Source organism: Nerophis ophidion, linkage group LG17 (assembly GCF_033978795.1).
Source record: "Nerophis ophidion isolate RoL-2023_Sa linkage group LG17, RoL_Noph_v1.0, whole genome shotgun sequence".
NCBI classification, from domain to species: Eukaryota; Metazoa; Chordata; class Actinopteri; order Syngnathiformes; family Syngnathidae; genus Nerophis; species Nerophis ophidion.
Window position 1 is genome coordinate 31,811,825 of NC_084627.1, and position 22,964 is coordinate 31,834,788.

Below are 22,964 nucleotides of genomic sequence, written 5' to 3' on the forward strand. Positions count from 1 at the left end.
GAGTCCGCTGCCTTATGCTCATCTGCTAAACACCTATCTGCTCACCACACCGTCTCTCCTCTCTGTGAGCACTGACTCCATGCGCTCTGAATACGCACTGCTGATTCGCTGTAACCGCTCTGCGTGTAACCAATCAGTTTGTTCTGTGGGTGGGACAATGCTGGGTGCTGCAGAGACGTACTGATACAGGCAGAGGCAGAACTAAGCGGAGCTGCTTGTTAAAACTTTTTTTTAGGCGGTGGCTCTTTGTTGTTAAGGTGGCCGACTTAACAACAAAGCGCTGTGGGTAACCCTGGTGTGAATTAAGCCGCCAAGACAAAAATGGATATGACGTCATATGCAACCCAACTGTATAAAAAATGTTCCTCATTGCTTTATTTTGATGAAAAAATGTGCATCCAAACCACCTGTTAGTAGTGCGTCAGCTGGTCGCGCAACGTAACGCAGTTAACACTCGTCAAAACTAAGGAGAGAAAGTTAAAGAGAAGGATTTTTAAAGCGAACTAATGCATTTCTTGTTCAAATGAACTACCGTAAATCTTTTGACATTACTACCCAAAGTAACACTCAATCAATCAATAAATTAAAGTATTTATATAGCCCTTAATCACAAGTGTCTCAAAGGGCTGCACAAGCCACAACGACATCCTCGGCTCAAATCCAACATCAGGGCAAGAAAAAAGTAAACCAAATGGGAACAAAGAGCAACTTTGGAAGCAGATGTGGGGGACCCCGCCCTTGGGTGACCGGTGCAATGGATGCTGAGTGGATACAGTTGATAGTGTGAAAGTCCAGTCCATAGTGGAGCCAGCAGGGGAATGTCTTGCATGTAGACACGTCGCGGCGCAGAGATGTCCCAGATTGATGCATAAAAAGTGGTCACCCCGGTTCCGACTTCATGTGAAAGTCCAAGCCATCGGGAGGCCAGCAGGGGATAATTTTGAATGGAGACAAGTCAGCAGCGCAGAGACGTCCTCAGCTGATCCAAGGAGGAGCGGTCCATCCTGGGTCCCGACTTTGTACAGCTAGTGTGTCATCCGTGTAGGCTGACTTGTGGTCACCTGATAACCTCTCTACGCAGGAGAGGGGGGCAGAGCAGAAAAGACAGACAGCATATCAACTGGTCCAAATTGGGTCTCTTTAAAGGCTAGAGTATACAAATGAGTTTTAAAATGGGACTTAAATGCTTCTACTGAGGTAGCATCTCTAACTATTACCGGTAGGGCATTCCAAAGTACTGGAGCCCAAATAGAAAACACTCTAAAGCCTGCAGACTTTTTTGGGGCTCTGGGAATCACTAATAAGCCGTAGTTCTTTGAGCGCAGATTGCTAGCCAGCACATACGGTCCAATACAATCAGCAAGATAGGATGGACCTAGACCGTTTAGTATTTTATAAGTAAGTATTAAAACCGTAAAGTTGCATCTTGAGTGCACAGGAAGCCAGTGCATCTTTAAATGCTAGGCACAGGGAAACTCTAAAATAATACTTAACAGTAATTGAGACAACACTCAACGAATGCATGAATAATGATCTCAGCATCGATGGTGGACAAAATGGGACAAATTTTAGTCATGAAAAAAAGGCTGATTCAGTACCACTCTTAATGTGTGACTTAAATGAGAGAGTTGGATCGAAGGTAATACCGAGATTCTTTACAGAGTCGCTTTGTGCAATTGTTTTGTTGTCAAATGTTAAGGTGATATTATTAAATAGGTGCCGGTGTCTGGCAGGACCGATAATCAGCATTTCCGTTTTCTTAGCGTTAAGTTGCAAAAAGATGCTTGACATCCATTGTTTAATTTCATTAAGACACGCCTCCAGGTGACTAAAATGTGGCGTGTTGGTCAGCTTTAGGATCATGTAGAATCGGGTGTCATTAGCATGACACTGAAAGCTAACACCATATTTGTGTATGACGTCACATAGCGGCAGCATGTAGATGCTGAAGAGTGCTGGGCCAAGAACCGAACCCTGTGGAATTCTGCACGTTACCTTAACATACTCATAAGGTAACATAGTTATGGGAGACGCGCTGCATCTTGTCAGTAAGATAGGAGTTATACCAGGAAAAAACTTAGTCTGACATACCATACGTGTTTTGATACGTTCTAATAAAATGTTATGATCGACGGTATCAAAAGCAGAGCTAAGATCAACTAGCAGCAACATGGATGACGCATCAGCATCCATAGTTAGCAATAGATCATTAGTCATTTTTGCCAGGGCTGTCTCTGAAGAGTGATTTGCCTTGAAACCGGACTGAAAGGGTTCCCAGAGATTGTCAGACGATAAGTGTTCATTTAGCTACTGTGCAACATTTTCTTTAGTATTTTCGAGATAAAGTGAAGCTGGCCGGTAGTTTACCATGAGGTCAGGATCGAGGTTAGGTCTTTTGAGTTGAGGATGAAAAAACATTTTTTTGAATGCTAGGGGGAAAGTGATAAGTTTGTTATATTTAATACTTAATACTTGATATTACAAACCCCGTTTCCATATGAGTTGGGAAATTGTGTTAGATGTAAATATAAACGGAATACAATGATTTGCATATCCTTTTTAACCCATATTCAATTGAATGCACTACAAAGACAAGATATTTGATGTTCAAACTCATAAACTTTATTTTTTTGGGGAAATAATAATTAACTTAGAATTTCATGGCTGCAACACGTGCCAAAGTAGTTGGGAAAGGGCATGTTCACCACTGTGTTACATCACTTTGTCTTTTAACAACACTCAGTAAATGTTTGGGAAGTGAAGAAACTAATTGTTGAAGCTTTGAAAGTGGAATTCTTTCCCATTCTTGTTTTATGTAGAGCTTCAGTCGTTCAACAGTCCGGGGTCTCCGCTGTCGTATTTTACGCTCCATAATGCGCCACACATTTTCGATGGGAGACAGGTCTGGACTGCAGGCGGGCCAGGAAAGTACCCGCACTCTTTTTTTATGAAGCTACGCTTTTGTAACACGTGCTGAATGTGGCTTCGCATTGTCTTGCTGAAATAAGCAGGGGCGTCCATGAAAGAGACGCCGCTTAGATGGCAGCATATGTTGTTCCAAAACCTGTATGTACCTTTCAGCATTAATGGTGCCTTCACAGATGTGTAAGTTACTTATGCCTTGGGCACTAATGAACCCCCCATACCATCACAGATTCTGGCTTTTGAACTTTGCCTCGATAAGAGTCTGGATGGTTCGCTTCTCCTTTGGTCCGGATGACACAATGTCGAATATTTCCAAAAAACAATTTGAAATGTGGACTCGTCAGACCACAGAACACTTTTCCACTTTTCATCAGTCCATCTTAGATGATCTCGGGCCCAGAGAAGCCACCTGCGTATCTGGATGTTGTTGATAAATGGCTTTCGCTTTGCACTTACAGATGTAGCGACCAACTGTATTTAGTGACAGTGGTTTTCTGAAGTGTTCCTGAGCCCATCTGGTGATATCCTTTAGAGATTGATGTTGGTTTTTGATACAGTGCCGTCTGAGGGATCAAATGTCACGGTCATTCAGTGTTGTTTTCCGGCCATGCCGCTTACGTGAAGTGATTTCTCCAGATTCTCTGAACCTTTTGATGATATTATGGACCGAAATCCCTAAATTTCTTGCAATTGCACTCTGACAAACGTTGTTCTTAAACTGTTTGACTATTTGCTCACGCAGTTGTGGACAAAGGGGTGTATCTCGCCCCATCCTTTCTTGTGAAAGACTGAGCATTTTTTGGAAGCTGTTTTTATACCCAATCATGGCACCCACCTCTTCCCAATTAACCTGCACACCTGTGGGATGTTCCAAATAAGTGTTTGATGAGCGTACCTCAACTTCATCAGTATTTATTGGCACCTTTCCCAACTTCTTTGTTTTGCTGGTATCAAATTCTAAAGTTAATGAGTATTTGCAAAAAAAAATGTTTATCAGTTTGAACATCAAATATGTTGTCTTTAAGCATATTCAACTCAATATGGGTTGAAAATGATTTGCAAATCATTGTATTACGTTTATATTTACATCTAACACAATTCCCCAACTCTTATGGAAACGGGGTTTGTAGTTTCATCGCTGACAGTGACGTCATCACTTTCTTTGTTCACTGAAGCAGAGATGCTGACTGTGCGTTATGATAAACGTGCATGTGTCGTCAGTCTCTGCTATTTATTGATAGAATTTCTACCGCTTGTCCCTTTTTATCAGATTACATTTTTTTATTTTCTAAAGCATGTGTGTCAAAAGTGTGGTCCGGAGGCTAATGCGGGCAGCAGCAAATGTTATAAAGGCCCATAGCACATTCCAAAAATACTATTAAAATAAACAAGAACATTACAAAAGTGGAATAAAAAAGCTTATGGGTGAAATGTGATTTAAAAAAAAGTTGCAATGTGGACTAATAAAAAAAAAAACGTTTTATTTTTCTTTAAAACTGCCATTGCTCAAAACATACCGGTAATATTGAAACAAAATCAATGTTTTTATGAATTATTGACCTACCCAAGGCTACGATTACTTCATATCAAATATTCCACTTCAAAAAATATTTTTTGGGGAAGATTTTGCATATTTTGTGTGTTTGCCATAAAAAAAAAAGTTTTCTTTGACAAAAAGGGCAGAAAACAAACAAACCACAAAACAACATAAAAAACAACTTACAATTGACGGATAGATCTGAAGTTGATGTAGACTCTAGAGATTTAAGCGTTAAATAAATAATGTATGTACGCCCTGGCACACAATTATCATAATTTCATGACCGAAGCAAAAAAATGTTTTACACTTTTATGATGAAAAAAATATACTTACAACTTATTAAATAAAAATATAGAAAAAAGTACCAGCAGCAGTAAAGTTTAGATCCGTGAAGGAAAGAACCCTATCCCTCAGACGGCACTGTATCAAAAACCGACATCAATCTCTAAAGGATATCACCACATGAGCTCAGGAACACTTCAGAAGACCACTGTCACTAAATACAGTTCGTCGCTACATCTGTAAGTGCAAGTTAAAGCTCTACCATGCAAAGCGAAAGCCATTTATCAACAACATCCAGAAACGCCGCCAGCTTCTCTGGGCCTGAGATCATCTAAGATGGACTGATGCAAACTGGAACAGTGTTCTGTAGTCTGACGAGTCCACATTTCAAATTGTTTTTGGAAATATTCGACATTGTGTCATCCGGACCAAAGGGGAAGCGAACCATCCAGACTGTTATCTACGCAAAGGTCAAAAGCCAGCATCTGTGATCGTATGGGGGTGCATTAGTGCCCAAGGCATTTGTAACTTACACATCTGTGAAGGCACCATTAATGCTAAAATGTACATACAGGTTTTGGAACAACATATGCTGCCATCTAAGCGCTGTCTTTTTCAAGCCACTTGAAGCATGTGTTACAACAGCGTGGCTTCGTAAAGAAAAGAGTGCGGGTACTTTCCTGGCCCGCATGCAGTCCAAACCTGTCTCCCATCGAAAATGTGTGGCGCATTATGAAGCGTAAAATACGACAGCTGAGACCCCGGACTGTTGAACGACTAACACTCTACATAAAAAAAGAATGGAAAAGAATTTCACTTTCAAAGCTGAAAAAATTAGTTTCCTCAGTTCCCAAACGTCTATTGAGTGTTGTTAAAAGAAAAGGTGATGCAACACAGTGGTGAACATGCCCTTTCCCAACTACCTTGACACTTGTTGCAGCCTTGAAATTCTAAGTTAATTATCATTTGCAAAAAAAAAATGTTTATGATTTTGAACATCAAACATCCTGTCTTTGTAGTACATTCAATTGAATATGGGTTGAAAAGGATTTGCAAATCATTGTAACCCATTTATATTTACATCCAACACAATTTCCCAACTCATATGAAAACGGGGTTTGTAACTTCTCAGCCAATTCTCCAAAAGACTCCTTTTAACACTCCTCACACATTAACACTTCAAAAGGAACATATTTACCCCGTTTTTTGACCAGCAAAGTATGTTTTTGGGTGGAGGAGTCTGGTCGGTTGCTGGTTAGCTTGAAGCTAACAGCTAGCCTGCCTCCGTCCTCGAACAATGTCGATCTAGCGGAAGAAAAAAGTGAAGTTTCCATGGACTCACAAAGACGAAAACAACTAATTTACTAGAGACATGGGACACGATGAATTAAAAAATTTTGACTTTACACTCACCTTAGTGTTTACCATGAAGTCATTATTTTGACAGAAAGTTTATTACTTTGAAAACGACCAATAAAAGGCAGGGTCAGTAAAAAAAATCAGCGTGTCAGGGACGCGCGGACTTCCGGATATTTGCGTCCTTTCTGATTTCAATGCGTAAAAAGACACAAAAAGTGCATTAACGCCAACAGTGACAAATCTAAATTCATACAAATGCAACTACCATTACAATATTAACATGAACAACATTGTTATTACAGATTCATCAGAGTTGAGTATTTATTTTCATTTAAAGAAAAACATTTAATTGATTATAATATAATATTTGTTACATTATTATATAATATTATATATAAATAAATGCATTTGCATGCAGTACATGTATGTTTATGTCTCAGTGGAAAGAATAAATACATTTAGTAAAAAAAGATAAAGTACTTTACTGAAGCATATTACTTCCAGGCCTTTGCCACATAAATTTATGTGGTGGGCCAAATGTGCCCCGAGTGGGTCTTGAGTTTGACACCTATGCTTTAGACCTATACCACTATATATGGGCCATTCTACCGAATTGGTTCAAAGTGAAGTTGTAAATATTGAAACATTTTGTAATTTTTATTCCTAAAACATTTTCCCTATATATTGTACAATATCTGAGATGCACATTTCTAGAAAAAGAATAGTCAACTAGTATTTTGTATTTTCAGAATATTTGGGAATGTTTTTCTTTCCCCAACTGTGTCACTATCAAAACATAGTATTTAGTTATGAATCAAAAAAATATGCTAACCTGGGCGATATGGCCTTTTTTTTAATATCTCAATATTTTTAGGCCATATCACGATACATGATATATTGCCTTAGCCTTGAATGAACACTTGATGCATATAATCACAGCAGTATGATGATTTTATGTGTTTACATTAAAACATTGTTCATACTGCATCAATGTATGCTCATTTTAAACTTTCATGCAGAGAGGGAAATCACAACTAAGTCAATTGACCAAAAGTGTATTTAATAAACAGTTATTAAGCAGTGGCACGAACATTCATTTCATTTCCAAAACAGAAAGTGCAAGATTGTCAGAGACATTTTAAAACGAGCTATTAGTGCACTTTTGTGCATGATATCACTAAGATGACATATCAAAACAACACTAAATTAAAGTGCACTTTTTGTACAGAACGCCACTACAATAGTTTAAAACAAATAAAGTGCACTTTTGTGCATGATGTCACAAGATATTTCAACTGTCAAATAAAAATGAGCTGCATAATAGGAAATCAAATCTCCATGTGGTAGGTTACTGCGGACGCTACCTCCTCATGTTGTTCGCTATTTTTTTCATACGGTGTTGATGTGGAAATGGTTGCCTTGGCATTTTGTTGGTGTGGCACCGAATGGAGATGTTGACATGCAGAGTAAAAGCACTCTTCATTCTCTAGCAGGTGACTTTTCAAATGATGATATATATTAGCAGTAATGCTACCTTTTTGTAGCAAAGCTTTTGCCCCACACTTGACAAATTACGGTTGTCTGTTCGACATATTTCCACTTGAAGCCAAACCATCGCCAGACTATGGACCCCCTGCTGTTTTTCTTGGGAATTAATTATTCCTTCATTTGTTACCAGATTCGCACTTTCTTTCTCTCGTATTACCACTCGCACCACAGCTAATGTTACCCATGCTGCTACCTCTCTGCTGCGCGAGGGCGTTTACTTATGTGATGTATGCAAGAAGGTGCGCTTGCTGTCTGTGAGAAGGAGAAACAACAGAGTGGGAAGAGCCTGTAGCGTAATGCCAGCAGCTAAAAGTAACTGCGTGAGAACGTATACACCAATATCACGATATAGTCATTTTCAATATGGCACAGAGACAAAGTCGATATATCGCCCAGCCCTAGCACAAATTAAAATTATAACAGGATCTACAGTGTCTATCTATAGGTAAAATGTGTCTTTATACGAGAATTTGGTGTTTGTGATGGACAGATACCATTCATGATGTCACCAACGTTCAGTTTTGGGAATCCAAAACTTCCACCCCATAAAGATGGTGATTCACTGAGTGCCTGGGAAGATACACAAAGCTACTTTTACAGTGATTTTTACTGACAGAAAATTATTGGATGTGTTGGTGCTTAATTTGGGTAACTGTATGTGTGCTCAGTTTTCAGCGTGGATTACAATGATGAGCTGGATATGCTGGTCAGCGGTTCTGCAGACTTTACTGTGAAGGTCTGGGCTCTGGCAGCCGGTGCCTGTCTCAACACTCTGACTGGACACACTGAATGGGTTACCAAGGTCTGTTTACTATTTCCAGTTTTCATGTTTTTGTTTCGTTACATATATGTTTAATCCTGTTAAACATTTTTTTCATATTCCAAAATATTCATAATTAATGGTTCACTGTGTTTATCCTGTCTGTACAGTAAACATTTATTTATCTCCCAAACCAGGGTTCAACATTTTCACTTTAAAATAATTCATTTTTGCCCCCTCTTTATTGTCATTTCCTAATGTTCTCGCTTCATATCAATCACGGTGTCATTAGCAGTGGAGCCAAAAATGTATGTCCTTATAAAAAAAAGCTGTATTTTCTTTTGAGGTTTTTTTATTTTGGGATATATTGATATCTAATCACCGTAGGGGGCGCACACTCAAGAAGCAAACGTCTCAACTCTCAATGCAAACACACACCAGCTATAAATCTATTTTCCTTGCCTTTCTCCCACCATTCCAATCAACAGTCAAGACTCAGCCTGTATACATTCAAGGCCTCACAGACAGACTGAAATTATAGTCTTTTCAAAAATGCTCAGGAAGGCGCCACAACAAAAAGGTTGAAGAGCCACATGCAAACCCGACCCTGCACTTAATAATATATTTAGCTTTTTCTTTCATATGGTTGAGTTGTCTGAAAAAAATAAAAAACTATTAACATACGTTTTTTTATTATTACTGTTCACTCAGGTGATACTACAGAAAAGTGAGGTGGAGTCGATGGTGCACAGTCCTGGTGATTATATTCTTCTAAGTGCTGACAAGTATGTAATTAAGGTAATATTGATGTTTCTATTGTATCCTTATTTTAAAACTGTTACAAACTAATGAAACATAGTATTCTACGGGGGCATGCGGTCACAGGAGGGGCTGAGGTAGAGCATCACTTGTCAATAATGAAAAATGATAAAAACTAATAACACAAAAAAAATATTAATATTTTTCCATAAAACTGTGTTGTACATATGTTACTGCAATTTAGGTGCATTCACGAACTCCTGGAATTACATTACATCACAAACTCTTGTGTTCTGTATTGCTGCAATAATTCTGATTGGGGTGTTTGCAGGGCATTATAAAGCATTAAAAGTCATTAAATGGATTTTGCGGAACCATAGCCTTAAATGACATTAAAAAGCATTTAATGTGATGTTCAGAGGCATTAAAAAATGTAATACAATTGGCCGATAGTCCATCCATCAAACAATTATATTTGTATTTACTTAACCTTTATTTAACCAGGAAAGTCCCATTTAAAAATTTTAAAAACAAACTTGAATGGGCCAAATGTAGAGGGGAATTTCACCACACCTATTGTGTGTGTAACTATTAGTGGTACTCTAACTTTAACTTTAACTTAACTTTTTCAAGAGTGTCTTGGCCAAGAGGCATGAAAAGATACACTTACAAAAAAATACATATCATACACCAGGGCTATTCAACTACATAATGACGAGAACTGCAGTTTCAAGAGCCCTTGGGCTCAGGGGATTGAAATGTGGATGTTTCCTCAGAAAATGTCTCTGCAGGTTATATTTCTTTGAGACTGTGTTTACTTAATTGCAAAGTAAACACATCAGCTTTCTCAATGCATTACCCATAATTTAATCACAAACCCCCTTTCCATAAGAGTTGGGAAATTGTGTTATATCTAAATATTAACCGAATACAATGATTTGCCAATCATTTTTAACCCATATTCAGTTGAATATGCTACAAAGACAACATATTTGATGTTCAAACTGATAAAGGTTTTTTTTTTTGCAAACAATCATTAACTTTAGAATTTGATGCCAGCAACACGTGACAAAGAATTTGGGTCAGGTGGCAATAAATACTGATGAAGTTGAGGAATGCTCATCAAACACTTATTTGGAACATCCCACAGGTGTGCAGCCTAATTGGGAACAGGTCGGTGTCATGATTGGGTCTAAAAACAGCCTCCTAAAAAATGCTGTCTTTCACAAGAAAGGATGGGGCAAGGTACACCTCTATGTCCTCAACTGCGTGAGCAAATAGTCAAACAGTTTAAGAACAACATTTTTCAAAGTGCAATTGCAACAAATTTAGGGATTTCAACATCTACGGTCCATAATATCATCAAAAGGTTCAGAGAATCTGGAGAAATCACTTCATGTAAGCGGCATGGCCGGAAAACAACACTGAATGACCGTGACATTTGATCCCTCAGACGGCACTGTATCAAAAACCGACACCAGTCTCTAAAGTATAGCACCACATGGGCTCAGGAACACTTCAGAAAACCACTGTCACTGAATACAGTTGGTCGCTTCATTTGGAAGTGCAAGTTAAAGCTCTACTATGCAAACTGAAAGCCATTCATCAACAACATCCAGAAACGCCGCCGGCTTCTCTGGGCCCGAGATCATCTAAGATGGACTGATGCATCCAGACTATTATCGACGCAAAGTTAAAAAGCCAGCATCTGTGATGGTATGGGGGTGCATTAGTGCCCAAGGCATGGGTAACTTGCACATCTGTGAAGGCACTATTAATGCTGAAAGGTACATACAGGTTTTGGAACAACATATGCTGCCATCTAAGCGCCGTCTTTTTCATGGACGCCCCTGTTTATTTCAGCAAGACAATGCCAAGCCACATTCAGCACGTGTTACAACAGCCTGGCTTCGTAAAAAAAGAGTGCGGGTACTTTCCTGGCCCACCTGCAGTCCAAACCTGTCTCCCATCGAAAATGTGTGGCGCATTATGAAGCATAAAATACGACAGTGGTCTGAGACCCCAGACTGTTGAACGACTGAAGCACTACATAAAACAAGAATGGGAAATAATTCCACTTTCAAAGTTTCATCAATTAGTTTCCGCAGTTCCCAAACGTTTATTGAGTGTTGTTAAAAGAAAAGGTGATGTAACACAGTGGTGAACATGCCCTTTCCCAACTACTTTGGCACGTGTTGCAGCCATGAAATGCTAAGTTAATTATTATTTGCAAAATAAAATAAAGTTTATGAGTTTGAACACACTCCTCTCTGAGCTGCTACCTTACCGTGGTAGAGGAGTTTGCGTGTCCCAATGATCCTAGGAGCTATGTTGTCTGGGGGTTTTCATGCCCCCTGGTAGGGTCTCCCAAGACAAACAGGTCCTAGGTGAGTGATCAGACAAAGAGCAGCTCAAAGACTTCTATGGAATTACAACGAAATGAACCCAGATATCCCTCGCCCGGACGTGGGTCACCGGGGCCCCGCTCTGGAGCCAGGCCCGGAGTTGGGGCACGATGGCGAGCGCCTGGTGGTCGGGCCTGTTCCCATGGGGCCCGGCCGGGCACAGCCCGAAGAGGCAACGTGGGTCATCCCTCCAATGGGCTCACCACTCATAGGAGGGGCCATAGAGGTCGGGTGCATTGTGAGCTGGGCGGCAGCCGAAGGCAGGGCACTTGGCGGTCCGATCCTCGGCTACAGAAGCTAGCTCTTGGGACGTGGAACGTCACCTCACTGGGGGGGAAGGAGCCTGAGCTAGTGCGCGAGGTAGAGAAGTTCCGGCTGGATATAGTCGGACTCACCTCGACGCACAGCAAGGGCTCTGGAACCAGTTCTCTCGAGAGGGACTGGACCCTCTTCCACTCTGGCGTTTCCGGCAGTGAGAGGCGACGGGCTGGGGTGGCAATTCTGGTTGCCCCCCGGCTCAAAGCCTGTACGTTTGAGTTCAACCCAGTGGACGAGAGGGTAGCTTCCCTTCGCCTTCGGGTGGGGGGACGGGTCCTGACTGTTGTTTGTGCTTACGCACCAAACAGCAGTTCAGAATACCCACCCTTTTTGGGTACACTCGAGGGAGTACTGGAAAGTGCTCCTCCGGGTGATTCCCTTGTCCTATTGGGAGACTTCAACGCTCATGTTGGCAACGACAGTGAAACCTGGAGAGGCGTGATTGGGAAGAATGGTCGCCCGGATCTAAACCCGAGTGGTGTTTTGTTATTGGACTTTTGTGCTCGTCACAGTTTGTCGATAACAAACACCATGTTCAAACATAAGGGTGTCCATATGTGCACTTGGCACCAGGACACCCTAGGCCGCAGTTCCATGATCGACTTTGTAGTTGTGTCATCGGATTTGCGGCCTTATGTTTTGGACACTCGGGTGAAGAGAGGGGCGGAGCTTTCTACCGATCACCACCTGGTGGTGAGTTGGCTGCGATGGTGGGGGAGGATGCCGGACAGACCTGGCAGGCCCAAGCGCATTGTGAGGGTCTGCTGGGAACGTCTGGCAGAGTCTCCTGTCAGAGAGAGTTTCAATTCACACCTCCGGGAGAACTTTGAACATGTCACGAGGGAGGTGCGGGACATTGAGTCCGAGTGGACCATGTTCCGAACCTCTATTGTCGAGGCGGCTGATTGGAGCTGTGGCCGCAAGGTTGTTGGTGCCTGTCGTGGCGGTAATCCCAGAACCCGTTGGTGGACACCAGCAGTGAGGGATGCCGTCAAGCTGAAGAAGGAGTCCTATCGGGTTCTTTTGGCTCATAGGACTCCGGAGGCAGTGGACGGGTACCGACGGGCCAAGCGGTGTGCAGCTTTAGCGGTCGCGGAGGCAAAAACTCGGACATGGGAAGAGTTCGGGGAAGCCATGGAAAACGACTTCCGGATGGCTTCGAAGCGATTCTGGACCACCATACGGCGCCTCAGGAAGGGGAAGCAGTGCACTATCAACACCGTGTATGGTGCGGATGGTGTTCTGCTGACTTCGACTGCGGATGTTGTGGATCGGTGGAGGGAATACTTCGAAGACCTCCTCAATCCCACCAACACGTCTTTCTTTGAGGAAGCGGTGCCTGGGGAATCTGTAGTGGACTCTCCTATTTCTGGGGCTGAGGTCGCTGAGGTAGTTAAAAAGCTCCTCGGCGGCAAGGCCCCGGGGGTGGATGAGATCCTTAAGGCTCTGGATGCTGTGGGGCTGTCTTGGTTGACAAGACTCTGCAGCATCGCGTGGACATCGGGGGCGGTACCTCTGGATTGGCAGACCGGGGTGGTGGACCCTCTCTTTAAGAAGGGGGACCGGAGGGTGTGTTCCAACTATCGTGGGATCACACTCCTCAGCCTTCCCGGTAAGGTTTATTCAGGTATACTGGAGAGGAGGCTTCGCCGGATAGTCGAACCTCGGATTCAGGAGGAACAGTGTGGTTTTCGTCCTGGTCGTGGAACTGTGGACCAGCTCTATACTCTCGGCAGGGTTCTTGAGGGTGCATGGGAGTTTGCCCAACCAGTCTACATGTGCTTTGTTGACTTGGAGAAGGCATTCGACCGTGTCCCTCGGGAAGTCCTGTGGGGAGTGCTCAGAGAGTATGGGGTATCGGACTGTCTTATTGTGGCAGTCCGCTCCCTGTATGATCAGTGTCAGAGCTTGGTCCGCATTGCTGGCAGTAAGTCGGACACGTTTCCAGTGAAGGTTGGACTCCGCCAAGGCTGTCCTTTGTCACCGATTCTGTTCATAACTTTTATGGACAGAATTTCTAGGCGCAGTCAAGGCGTTGAGGGGTTCCGGTTTGGTGGCCACGGGATTAGGTCTCTGCTTTTTGCAGATGATGTAGTCCTGATGGCTTCATCTGGCCGGGATCTTCAGCTCTCACTGGATCGGTTCGCAGCCGAGTGTGAAGCGACCGGAATGAGAATCAGCGCCTCCAAGTCCGAGTCCATAGTTCTCGCCCGGAAAAGGGTGGAGTGCCATCTCCGGGTTGGGGAGGAGACCCTGCCCCAAGTGGAGGAGTTCAAGTACCTAGGAGTCTTGTTCACGAGTGGGGGAAGAGTGGATCGTGAGATCGACAGGCGGATTGGTGCGGCGTCTTCAGTAATGCGGACGTTGTATCGATCCGTTGTGGTGAAGAAGGAGCTGAGCCGGAAGGCAAAGCTCTCAATTTACCGGTCGATCTACGTTCCCATCCTCACCTATGGTCATGAGCTTTGGGTCATGACCGAAAGGATAAGATCACGGGTACAAGCGGCCGAAATGAGTTTCCTCCGCCGGGTGGCGGGGCTCTCCCTTAGAGATAGGGTGAGAAGCTCTGCCATCCGGGAGGAGCTCAACGTAAAGCCGCTGCTCCTCCACATCGAGAGGAGCCAGATGAGGTGGTTCGGGCATCTGGTCAGGATGCCACCCGAACGCCTCCCTAGGGATGTGTTTAGGGCACGTCCAGCTGGTAGGAGGCCACGGGGAAGACCCAGGACACGTTGGAAAGACTATGTCTCCCGGCTGGCCTGGGAACGCCTCGGGATCCCCCGGGAAGAGCTAGACGAAGTGGCTGGAGATAGGGAAGTCTGGGCTTCCCTGCTTAGGCTGCTGCCCCCGCGACCCGACCTCGGATAAGCGGAAGATGATGGATGGATGGATGGAGTTTGAACATCAAATATCTTGTCTTTGTAGTACATTCAATTGAATATGGGTTGAAAAGGATTTGCAAATCTTTGAATTCCGTTTATATTCACATCTAACACAATTTCCCATTTCATATGGAAACAGGGTTTGTATTCTGCCCTATCTACTCGTTTCCAGTGTGTGCAGCAGTTAACGGTATGAAGAAAAGAAGCTCTAGGTTTTGTTGAAGATTGATGTTCCTTCTTCTGAATTATTTTCCTTCCGTATTTCATTTAGGTTTGTAAGACTGAAAATATAAAATAAACATAAATGTATAACGTCAATTGTGTATTTTACACAAATAAAGTAGAGGTTTAGTGTTAATATATTTACACAAACTACAAATGTCTACACAACGTTCACACACCAAACATTGTATGTGATTTATCACTATTAGCGGTGTCACCCTCTACTAGTCTACTACATGTATTAAACAGTGGCGGGCCGTGCGATTTCCACCAAGGCCTTCAGTGCAGCCCACTGCAATGATTACCTTTCCCACAATGAATGACAATGAGAAACCTTGGAGAGGACCGCTTTATAACCCGCAGACTTTTTTTGGGCTCTGGGATTCACTAATAAGCCGGAGTTCTTTGAACGCAGATTTCTTGCCGGGACATATGGTACAATACGATCAGATGGAGCTAGATCGTGTAGCATTTTATACGTAAGTAGTAAAACCTTAAAGTCACATCTTAAGTGCACAGAAAGCCAGTGTTGGTGAGCCAGTATAGGCGTAGTATGATCAAACTTTCTTGTTCTTGTCAAAAGTCTTAGCAGCCGCAATTTGTACCAACTGTAATCTTTTAATGCTAGACATAGGGAGACCCGAAAATTATACGTTACAGTAATCGAGACGAGACGTAATGAACGCATGAATAATGATCTCAGCGTCGCTAGTGGACAAAATGGAACAAATTCAAGCTATATTACGGAGATGAAAGAAGGCCGTTTTAATAACACTCTTAATGTGTGACTGAAACGAGAGAGTTGGGTCGAAGATAATACCCAGATTCTTCACTGAGTCGCCTTGCGTAATTGTTTAGTTGTCAAATGTTAAGGTGGTATTATTAAATAGGTGTCGGTGTCTATCTAGCAGGACGGATAATCAGCATTTCCGTTTTCTTTGCGTTGAATTGCAAAAAGTTAGCGGACATTGTTTAATTTCACGCCTCCAGCTGACTACAATCCGGCTTGTTGGTCAGCTTTAGGGGCATGTAGAGTTGGGTGTCATCAGCATAACAGTGAAAGCTAACACCGTATTTGCATATGATGTCACCTCGCGGCAGCATGTAGATGCATCATTTGCATTCCTATGATGTTCATTTATTAGGCCATAAAACCTCCAGTATGTGGCTATTATAGGGCATATTTTCAGAGCATATGAATTTTTACAACATGTTTTAAAAATATGCAATTTAAAAAATGTCTTACGGGTATATTATATTTTTTATTTCAGGATTGGATGTTTATTTAGAGAGCTTAAGTGCAGTTCCCCTTAAATAATTTTGATTGAAGGTACAGTGTGATGATTGACAGACAGAACCTTTTAATCGCTATTGTCTACGGCTAGTACACAAAGTCAAAAGACCGGATGCTACTACAGAAAAATAGATGAATAAATACAAATTCTTTGATGAAACAGTCACGCAAGCCAATTCTAATTCACTAGATAATAACAGTTAATGTAGACATTTTTTGACATATAACAATATGCGGTCGAAAATGGCATTACATTTTTTTAAATTGGATTTTAAAAGTATTGAATTAGATTTGCTGATACCTGTGGAAACCCTGTGACAGTTTGTGGCCGTTATTTCCTATTTTAAATCCATTAGTTAGTTATATATTTAAAGTGTCTGTTTTCTAATAGAGCTGTTGCTGTTTTACTTTAACATGCCTAACATGTATTTAAACTAGGGCTGTCAAAAATAACAAGTTCACAGAAGATTATCACATTAATCATGTATATATGCAGATCAATCTAACACTTTATTTTGAGCGTACATGCTTCTTTCCCCTCACTGCGAATGGTTTACTGAAAGGTGGCAGGAGTTGTTATACTGTCAGTGATCAGTTCAATGCATATGTCAGTACAAAGATGTTGTCCTCACTGGCAAATTTACCTTTAAAATACACTTTGATGGGACTTAACATAAAATTGTTACCAAATTTTGAGCAAATAAAACAAAATAAACTTTTTTTTTTTAAATGTAATACAATTGCATTTCTAATTCAAAAGCAATTAACGTGATTTTTTTTTTTTAATGTGATTTTTTTTTTACAAAAATGTGCATGTTGTCCATTTTTAAGTACCGGTTTAGGAACTGTTTAAGAACCTCCTCTGTTAAAAGAGTATCAGTTTGGCACTAGTATCAGTTATGTATACTGTCTCGGTGTAACACAGAAAACCTAACAGATGGTCAGATGTTAAATTATACGTTTGAAATTTTAGAAAGCATTATTTCAAGATTTTTGTCTAAATGATGAAATATTTTTCAATAAATAAGTGCAGTAGAAGCCATATAATTTCCAGATGGTTTCAAAGACACAGCTTTCCTTAAAATCAAAATATCGATGAAGTTACACCGCAGCATTGCTGTATGTCCAAGGTGTACACCACCTTCCGCCCAAATGCAGCTGAGATAGGCTCCAGTGACCCCGAAAGGGATAAGCGATAGAAAATGGATGGATGAATGGATGGATGGATGGATGGCTAATGTTATGAGCACATGAAAAACATGTGTTTTCTTCTGTTTTCAGGTTTGGCCTTTAGGAAAAGAAATAAACTGTAAGTGCTTAAAGACCCTGTCAGTGTCAGAAAACCGCAGCATCAGCCTTCAGCCCCGTTTGCAGTTTGATGGACGCTACATTATCTGCAGTTCTGACCTTGGAGTGTACCAGTGGGACTTTGCCAGTTTTGAGATTCTCAGGTAATCGGCTTAATACTGTCCATTCCGGAGAGAGAGTTTATTTTGATTTGCTGGCATTAGGAAATATTGTTTTGCATAGAAAACATTGGAAATAGTCCGCTCTAGAATCAAACTAATGCCATCATTAAACCTGGGTTAACACTATGGGCATGTTTTATGTCATTTTTATATTTGGGGGGATAAAAAATGGATGTCTTAGTTTTTGTGTTACAGGTAACTTATAAATGGTTGATAGTCTTACATCTCATACACCTCATTAATAATTCATTAATTTAATGTTGAGGACATGTCAAGGGCCTGTGGGATGAAAATGGATATCTCTGGTCTGGTGTGACCTACAGTTAAGCAGATTGTAAAGTTCTGTAGCAGGTAGGTATGTAATTTGAAGTGAATGTACTGATAATAAAGTGTGTAAAACAATAGCTACATGTAGTAACATGCTACATTTACTCTGTTACATTTCCTTAAGTAACTTTTTGGATAAATTGTCACATACGCTATCCAGTCAAGACTTTTTTCAAATAGATTAATTCAGCTTTATTTGTCCTGCTGACAAAGACTCAAAGTGTGACTGCTTGCCTCCCTGCACCAAAGTGAGCACCAATTATCTTTCTGTAATTTTTCTCCGGACTGCAAGTGTGAACTTGAACTAGAATTGTTCGTAATCCTCAGAATTCATGTTAGAGTCTTTGGATGATTATCTTCCATCTTTTTGTGCAATGGTTGATTTCAATGTTGCAATCACTTTTAATTCAGCATATTTGTATTTTTCCAGGGTGATAAAATCGCAGGATCCAGCCAACCTGTCTTTGCTTAGTTTTGGCGAAGTGTTTGCCCTCCTTTTTGACAACCATTTCCTCTATGTGATGGATCTCAGGACAGAAACAATTTCAGGCCGCTGGCCTTTACCACCTTACAGGAAATCGAAACGTGGATCCAGTTTCCTGGCTGGTGTTACCTCTTGGCTCAATGGTTTGGACGGAGACAATGACTCTGGACTTGTGTTTGCCACCAGCATGCCAGACCACAGCATTCACTTAGTACTATGGAAAGAAAACATGTATCAAACCTGACGCCACGACAGGACAATTTTATTTTATTTCTTTTTTTTTGGTCAAATCAGTGAAGACAAAAACTAAACATGTCTTGACAATGACTTTAAACCATGTGTTCAAAATAAACCACTCTTAACACTTTTGTATTAAATGTGTGTGTGACGTAAAGGCAACTATTCCGGTTCTGTGTTCTTATTTAGTTGGTTAGGAAGAATAAAACAATTATTATATTGCTTACCTTTATGATATAGTTTGTCCTTTTTTATTTTCAATAGATAACAGTGATGCAAACATAAGTAAAAGACTATGCCAATAAGATTGCCAGATGATGTTTCTATAGGTGTAGTCCAGGTGTGGTAAGAGCGACCTGATAATCCAGTGCTTCACGAATGCCGCAGGTATACTGCTACAGAAAGATGATGGAATCCCACGATTTCAACAAAGACACACTTTTTTTTACTCCATAGCAATCATGAAAACAGATGTCAAAGGTACAAGACATAGCTTTTATTTTTTTCAGTCCAGGCATTAAGAACTTCGACCAATTACAGAAAATTGGTAGGGTTTCTTGATGTTCTGTGTGTTTGTTATAGAGTAAGAACATGAATGTTTGTGCATCTTCAATCTTTCTACAAGGTTATATGTGAGGTTCTCATTTCTACTTTTACACTTTGTTTCTGCCATTCTACAAAGACTACACTGACACTTAAAACCAGTGTCTAAAACCAGTCCCTATCAAAATTGGAGCCTAAACCAGAATTGTATTTGGAGCCACCTCCATTATAATACCCAGCAGACACAAGACATTGATATGTTGATTATACATACATGTCCCTTAAAAGTGACTTCAAAACAGTGTTGCAAAATAGTTGTATTTGTAAATTGAGACAGTGTTGATGTCTAACTTTGGATCTTTGTTGTTTGTTGGGAAATTACCCAATTTCAATGGTCAAATCAACGTCACCACCCAACATTGAATAAACGTTGTCAAAAAGCATGTTGTTCCAACGTTAAGTTTGAGTTGCTCAACATCAGGACTTAATTCAACAAGTTCTCAACGATATTTTAATGTGTTGTGCCTGCTGAGTAGTGTATTTGCGTAAAATTATTTTTATACTGGATGCATGGATGCATATTTTGGACTAAAACTATTTTTCAAATTATTATGGTAGTGTGGTGGTCTGATCCCCAATATGCAGAGACTGCAGACATAGCGCAGGTTTAAAATGATTAATTGAGAAAAACAAGAAGGATAGCATAAGAACAGCTATGCATGTTTATGAACATAGCACGGCAGCCCTGTTCTCTGGTAGCTTGTTTAATGATTGCCAGCAAGTGAGTCTCCTAATAAACTGGGGGCAGGTGCTCAAGCTAGTAGTAAAGTGGGGGAGAACAGGCAGACAGGAAGTAGAATGAAAAACAAAATTGGGGTGGTATAGCTCGGCTGGTAGAGCGGCCGTGCCAGCAACTTGAGGGTTGCAGGTTCGCTCCCCGCTTCCGCCATCCTAGTCACTGCCGTTGTGTCCTTGGGCAAGACACTTTACCCACCTGCTTCCTGTGCCACCCACACTGGTTTGAATGTAAAAACTATATATTGGGTTTCACTATGTCAGGGGTCGGCAACCCGCGGCTCCGGAGCCGCATGCAGCTCTTTGATCACTATGATGTGGGTCAACTGCATTATTATCAATTCCCCCAATTATTCCGAGCGGTCTCCAGTCTGTAATGCCTCCCCAGAAATCACCTGTGGCAAACATTCTCTGATTTTCACCCGGACTACAATATTGAGAGCGTGCCGAGATGGCAATGCTTTTAGCGTCATTTACAACAAATTGTCGCACCCACTTATTCGCAATGCTATCAGCGCGCCGGTTGGTCACATGTAGTATATGGCGTCTTTTTAACACACGACAGTGACTGCAAGGCATACTTATTCAACAACTATACAGGTTACACTGAGGGTTGTGATATAAAGAACTTTAACACTCTTACTAATATACGCCACACTGTGGACCCACACCAAACAAAAATGACAAACACATTTCGAGAGAACATCCGCAGTATAACACAACATAAACACAACAGAACAAATACCCAGAATCCCATGCATCCCTGACTTTTCCGGGCTACATTATACACCCCCGCTAGCACCAAACCCTGCCCACCCAACCCGGCCCATCTCAACCGACGCACGGAGGGGGTGGGATTAGGTGCTAGCGGGGGTGTATAATGTAGCCCGGAAGAGTTAGGGATACATGGGTTTCTGGGTATTTGTTCTGTTGTGTTTATGTTGTGTTACAGTGCGGATGTTCTCCCGAAATGTGTTTGTCATTCTTGTTTGGTGTGGGTTCACAGCGTGGCGCATATTAGTAAGAGTGTTAAAGTTGTTTAAACAAGCACCTTCAGCGTGACCTGTATGGCTGTTGAACAAGTATGCCTTGCAATCATGTACGCGTGTCTGCCAAAGCCACATACAGCAGGCGACCTTGCTGGCAAGCTGTTGGTACATGTTGCAGAGGGCGTTAAAGGCATCGCCTGCATAGTACGCCCTTATTATCATTGTTAGGGTGAAAATAAGCAGACTTTCATGAGAATAATTGCTCGGAAATTCGGGAGTCTTTTTCGGGAGAAAAATTTGGGTACGTCTGCATGTGTAATGCTGTCAAGCGGCATTGATTAAAAAAAACTCGCGGGGCGCACTAACATTAAAATTTCATATTACGGCGCGGGCCGCATGTCTGAGACCCCTGGTTAATACATAACACAAAGCAAAAAAAAACCTCTGTATGCAGTGTTATTTCATTTTATATTTCGAAAGAGTTTTGTGGCTCCCATTGTTTTCTTTATTTTGTGAAACGGGTCAAAATGGCTCTTTGAATAGTAAAGGTTGCCGACCCCTGCACTATGTAAAGCGCTTTGAGTCACTAGAGAAAAAAGCGCTATATAAATGTAATTAACTTCACTTCACAAAATTGCTGGTCAGGAAATGATTTATAATACAGGAAACTAATTTGAGACCATGACAGAAATTGGTCCCAAAAAAATAGAAATTGTGCAAAATAACAAATTTAACATCATTAAAACAAAAATACCAGCTCTTTCTGTCACATCTACGACCAGGCCTTGAACCCGGCATATCTGCCTTGTGCACCAGTGCATAAGCTGCTAATTACGGGGGAGAGTGATGACTTCAAGGGTTTTTGGCTTTATATTATTACCAGTTATGGGGCATTGGCTAGGAAAAGGTTTGTTGTAAAAAAAATAAAAATTAATGAAGCCATTAAATATCATTAATTAATTGACATTTACAAACACGTCTTCGCGCAAGATGGGGTCCCAAACAGATCACTGGGACCTACGCACAAGGTGGGATCTGCGTATAGGGAGGGATGGCGCTGCTTAAAGGGATCAGATTATGATTTTTGCCTACATTTAAAACACTTCCAAGTGGTCTACATAACATGTAATGGTGGTTATTTGGTCCAAATGTTGCATAGATTATGTTTACAGAGCATCTTCAAATCGGTTTCCGACCGTTTCTTCCTGATGCGCCATTTTGTGGGTGGTCTTATTTAAGTGCCTACACTTTGACTGCGTCTTATCCTTGCCAGATGTGTTTTAGTTTTTAGTGCTTCTATATAGAGTCTACGGACAGTTATAAGTTCCAACTATATACTACTTTGTATTAAATGGCAATCACAGATGCGTGTACGAGCCAGTCTGCTCCACAACAAGAGGATAGAGAAAAAGAAGGAACTTATTGAGTAAAGCGTCGGACTACAGTAGTGGACTCCATCCATCAATCCATTTTGTATTGCTTGTCCTGTTCGGGGTCGCGGGGTGCTGGAGCCTATCTCAGCCTATCTCTTCGGGTGGAAGGCGGTGTACACCCTGGACAAGTCACCAACTCATCCCAGGGCCAACACAGATAGACAACATTCACACTCACATTCACACACTAGGGACCATTTAGTGTTGCCAATCAACCTATCCCCAGGTGCATGTCTTTAGAGTGGACTGTAGAACAATAGTGGACTCAATGGACACAAATCTTTTTGGGTAAATCTTTCTGGCATTATCCATTGACGTCACACTTGGGAAACACATCACAAACTTAGCAAATTACAAACGGCTTGTTTGGAGGAAGACTTTTTATAAATATCT

General features: G+C 41.5%; 1 protein-coding gene across 2 annotated transcripts in view; it reads left to right on the forward strand.

Moving 5' to 3' along the window:
- fbxw2 (F-box and WD repeat domain containing 2) overlaps nt 1–18,938 on the forward strand; it is a 47,653-nt gene extending 28,715 nt beyond the window's left edge. For both annotated transcript variants that reach the window (XM_061876754.1, XM_061876755.1), the window contains 4 exons: nt 8,323–8,456; nt 9,126–9,212; nt 17,576–17,745; nt 18,521–18,938. In XM_061876754.1, coding sequence (XP_061732738.1) covers nt 8,323–8,456; nt 9,126–9,212; nt 17,576–17,745; nt 18,521–18,818 — 689 coding nt within the window. In that variant the 3' untranslated portion in view covers nt 18,819–18,938. The remainder of the gene's footprint in view (nt 1–8,322; nt 8,457–9,125; nt 9,213–17,575; nt 17,746–18,520) is intronic.
- Nucleotides 18,939–22,964: the final 4,026 nt, after the last annotated feature.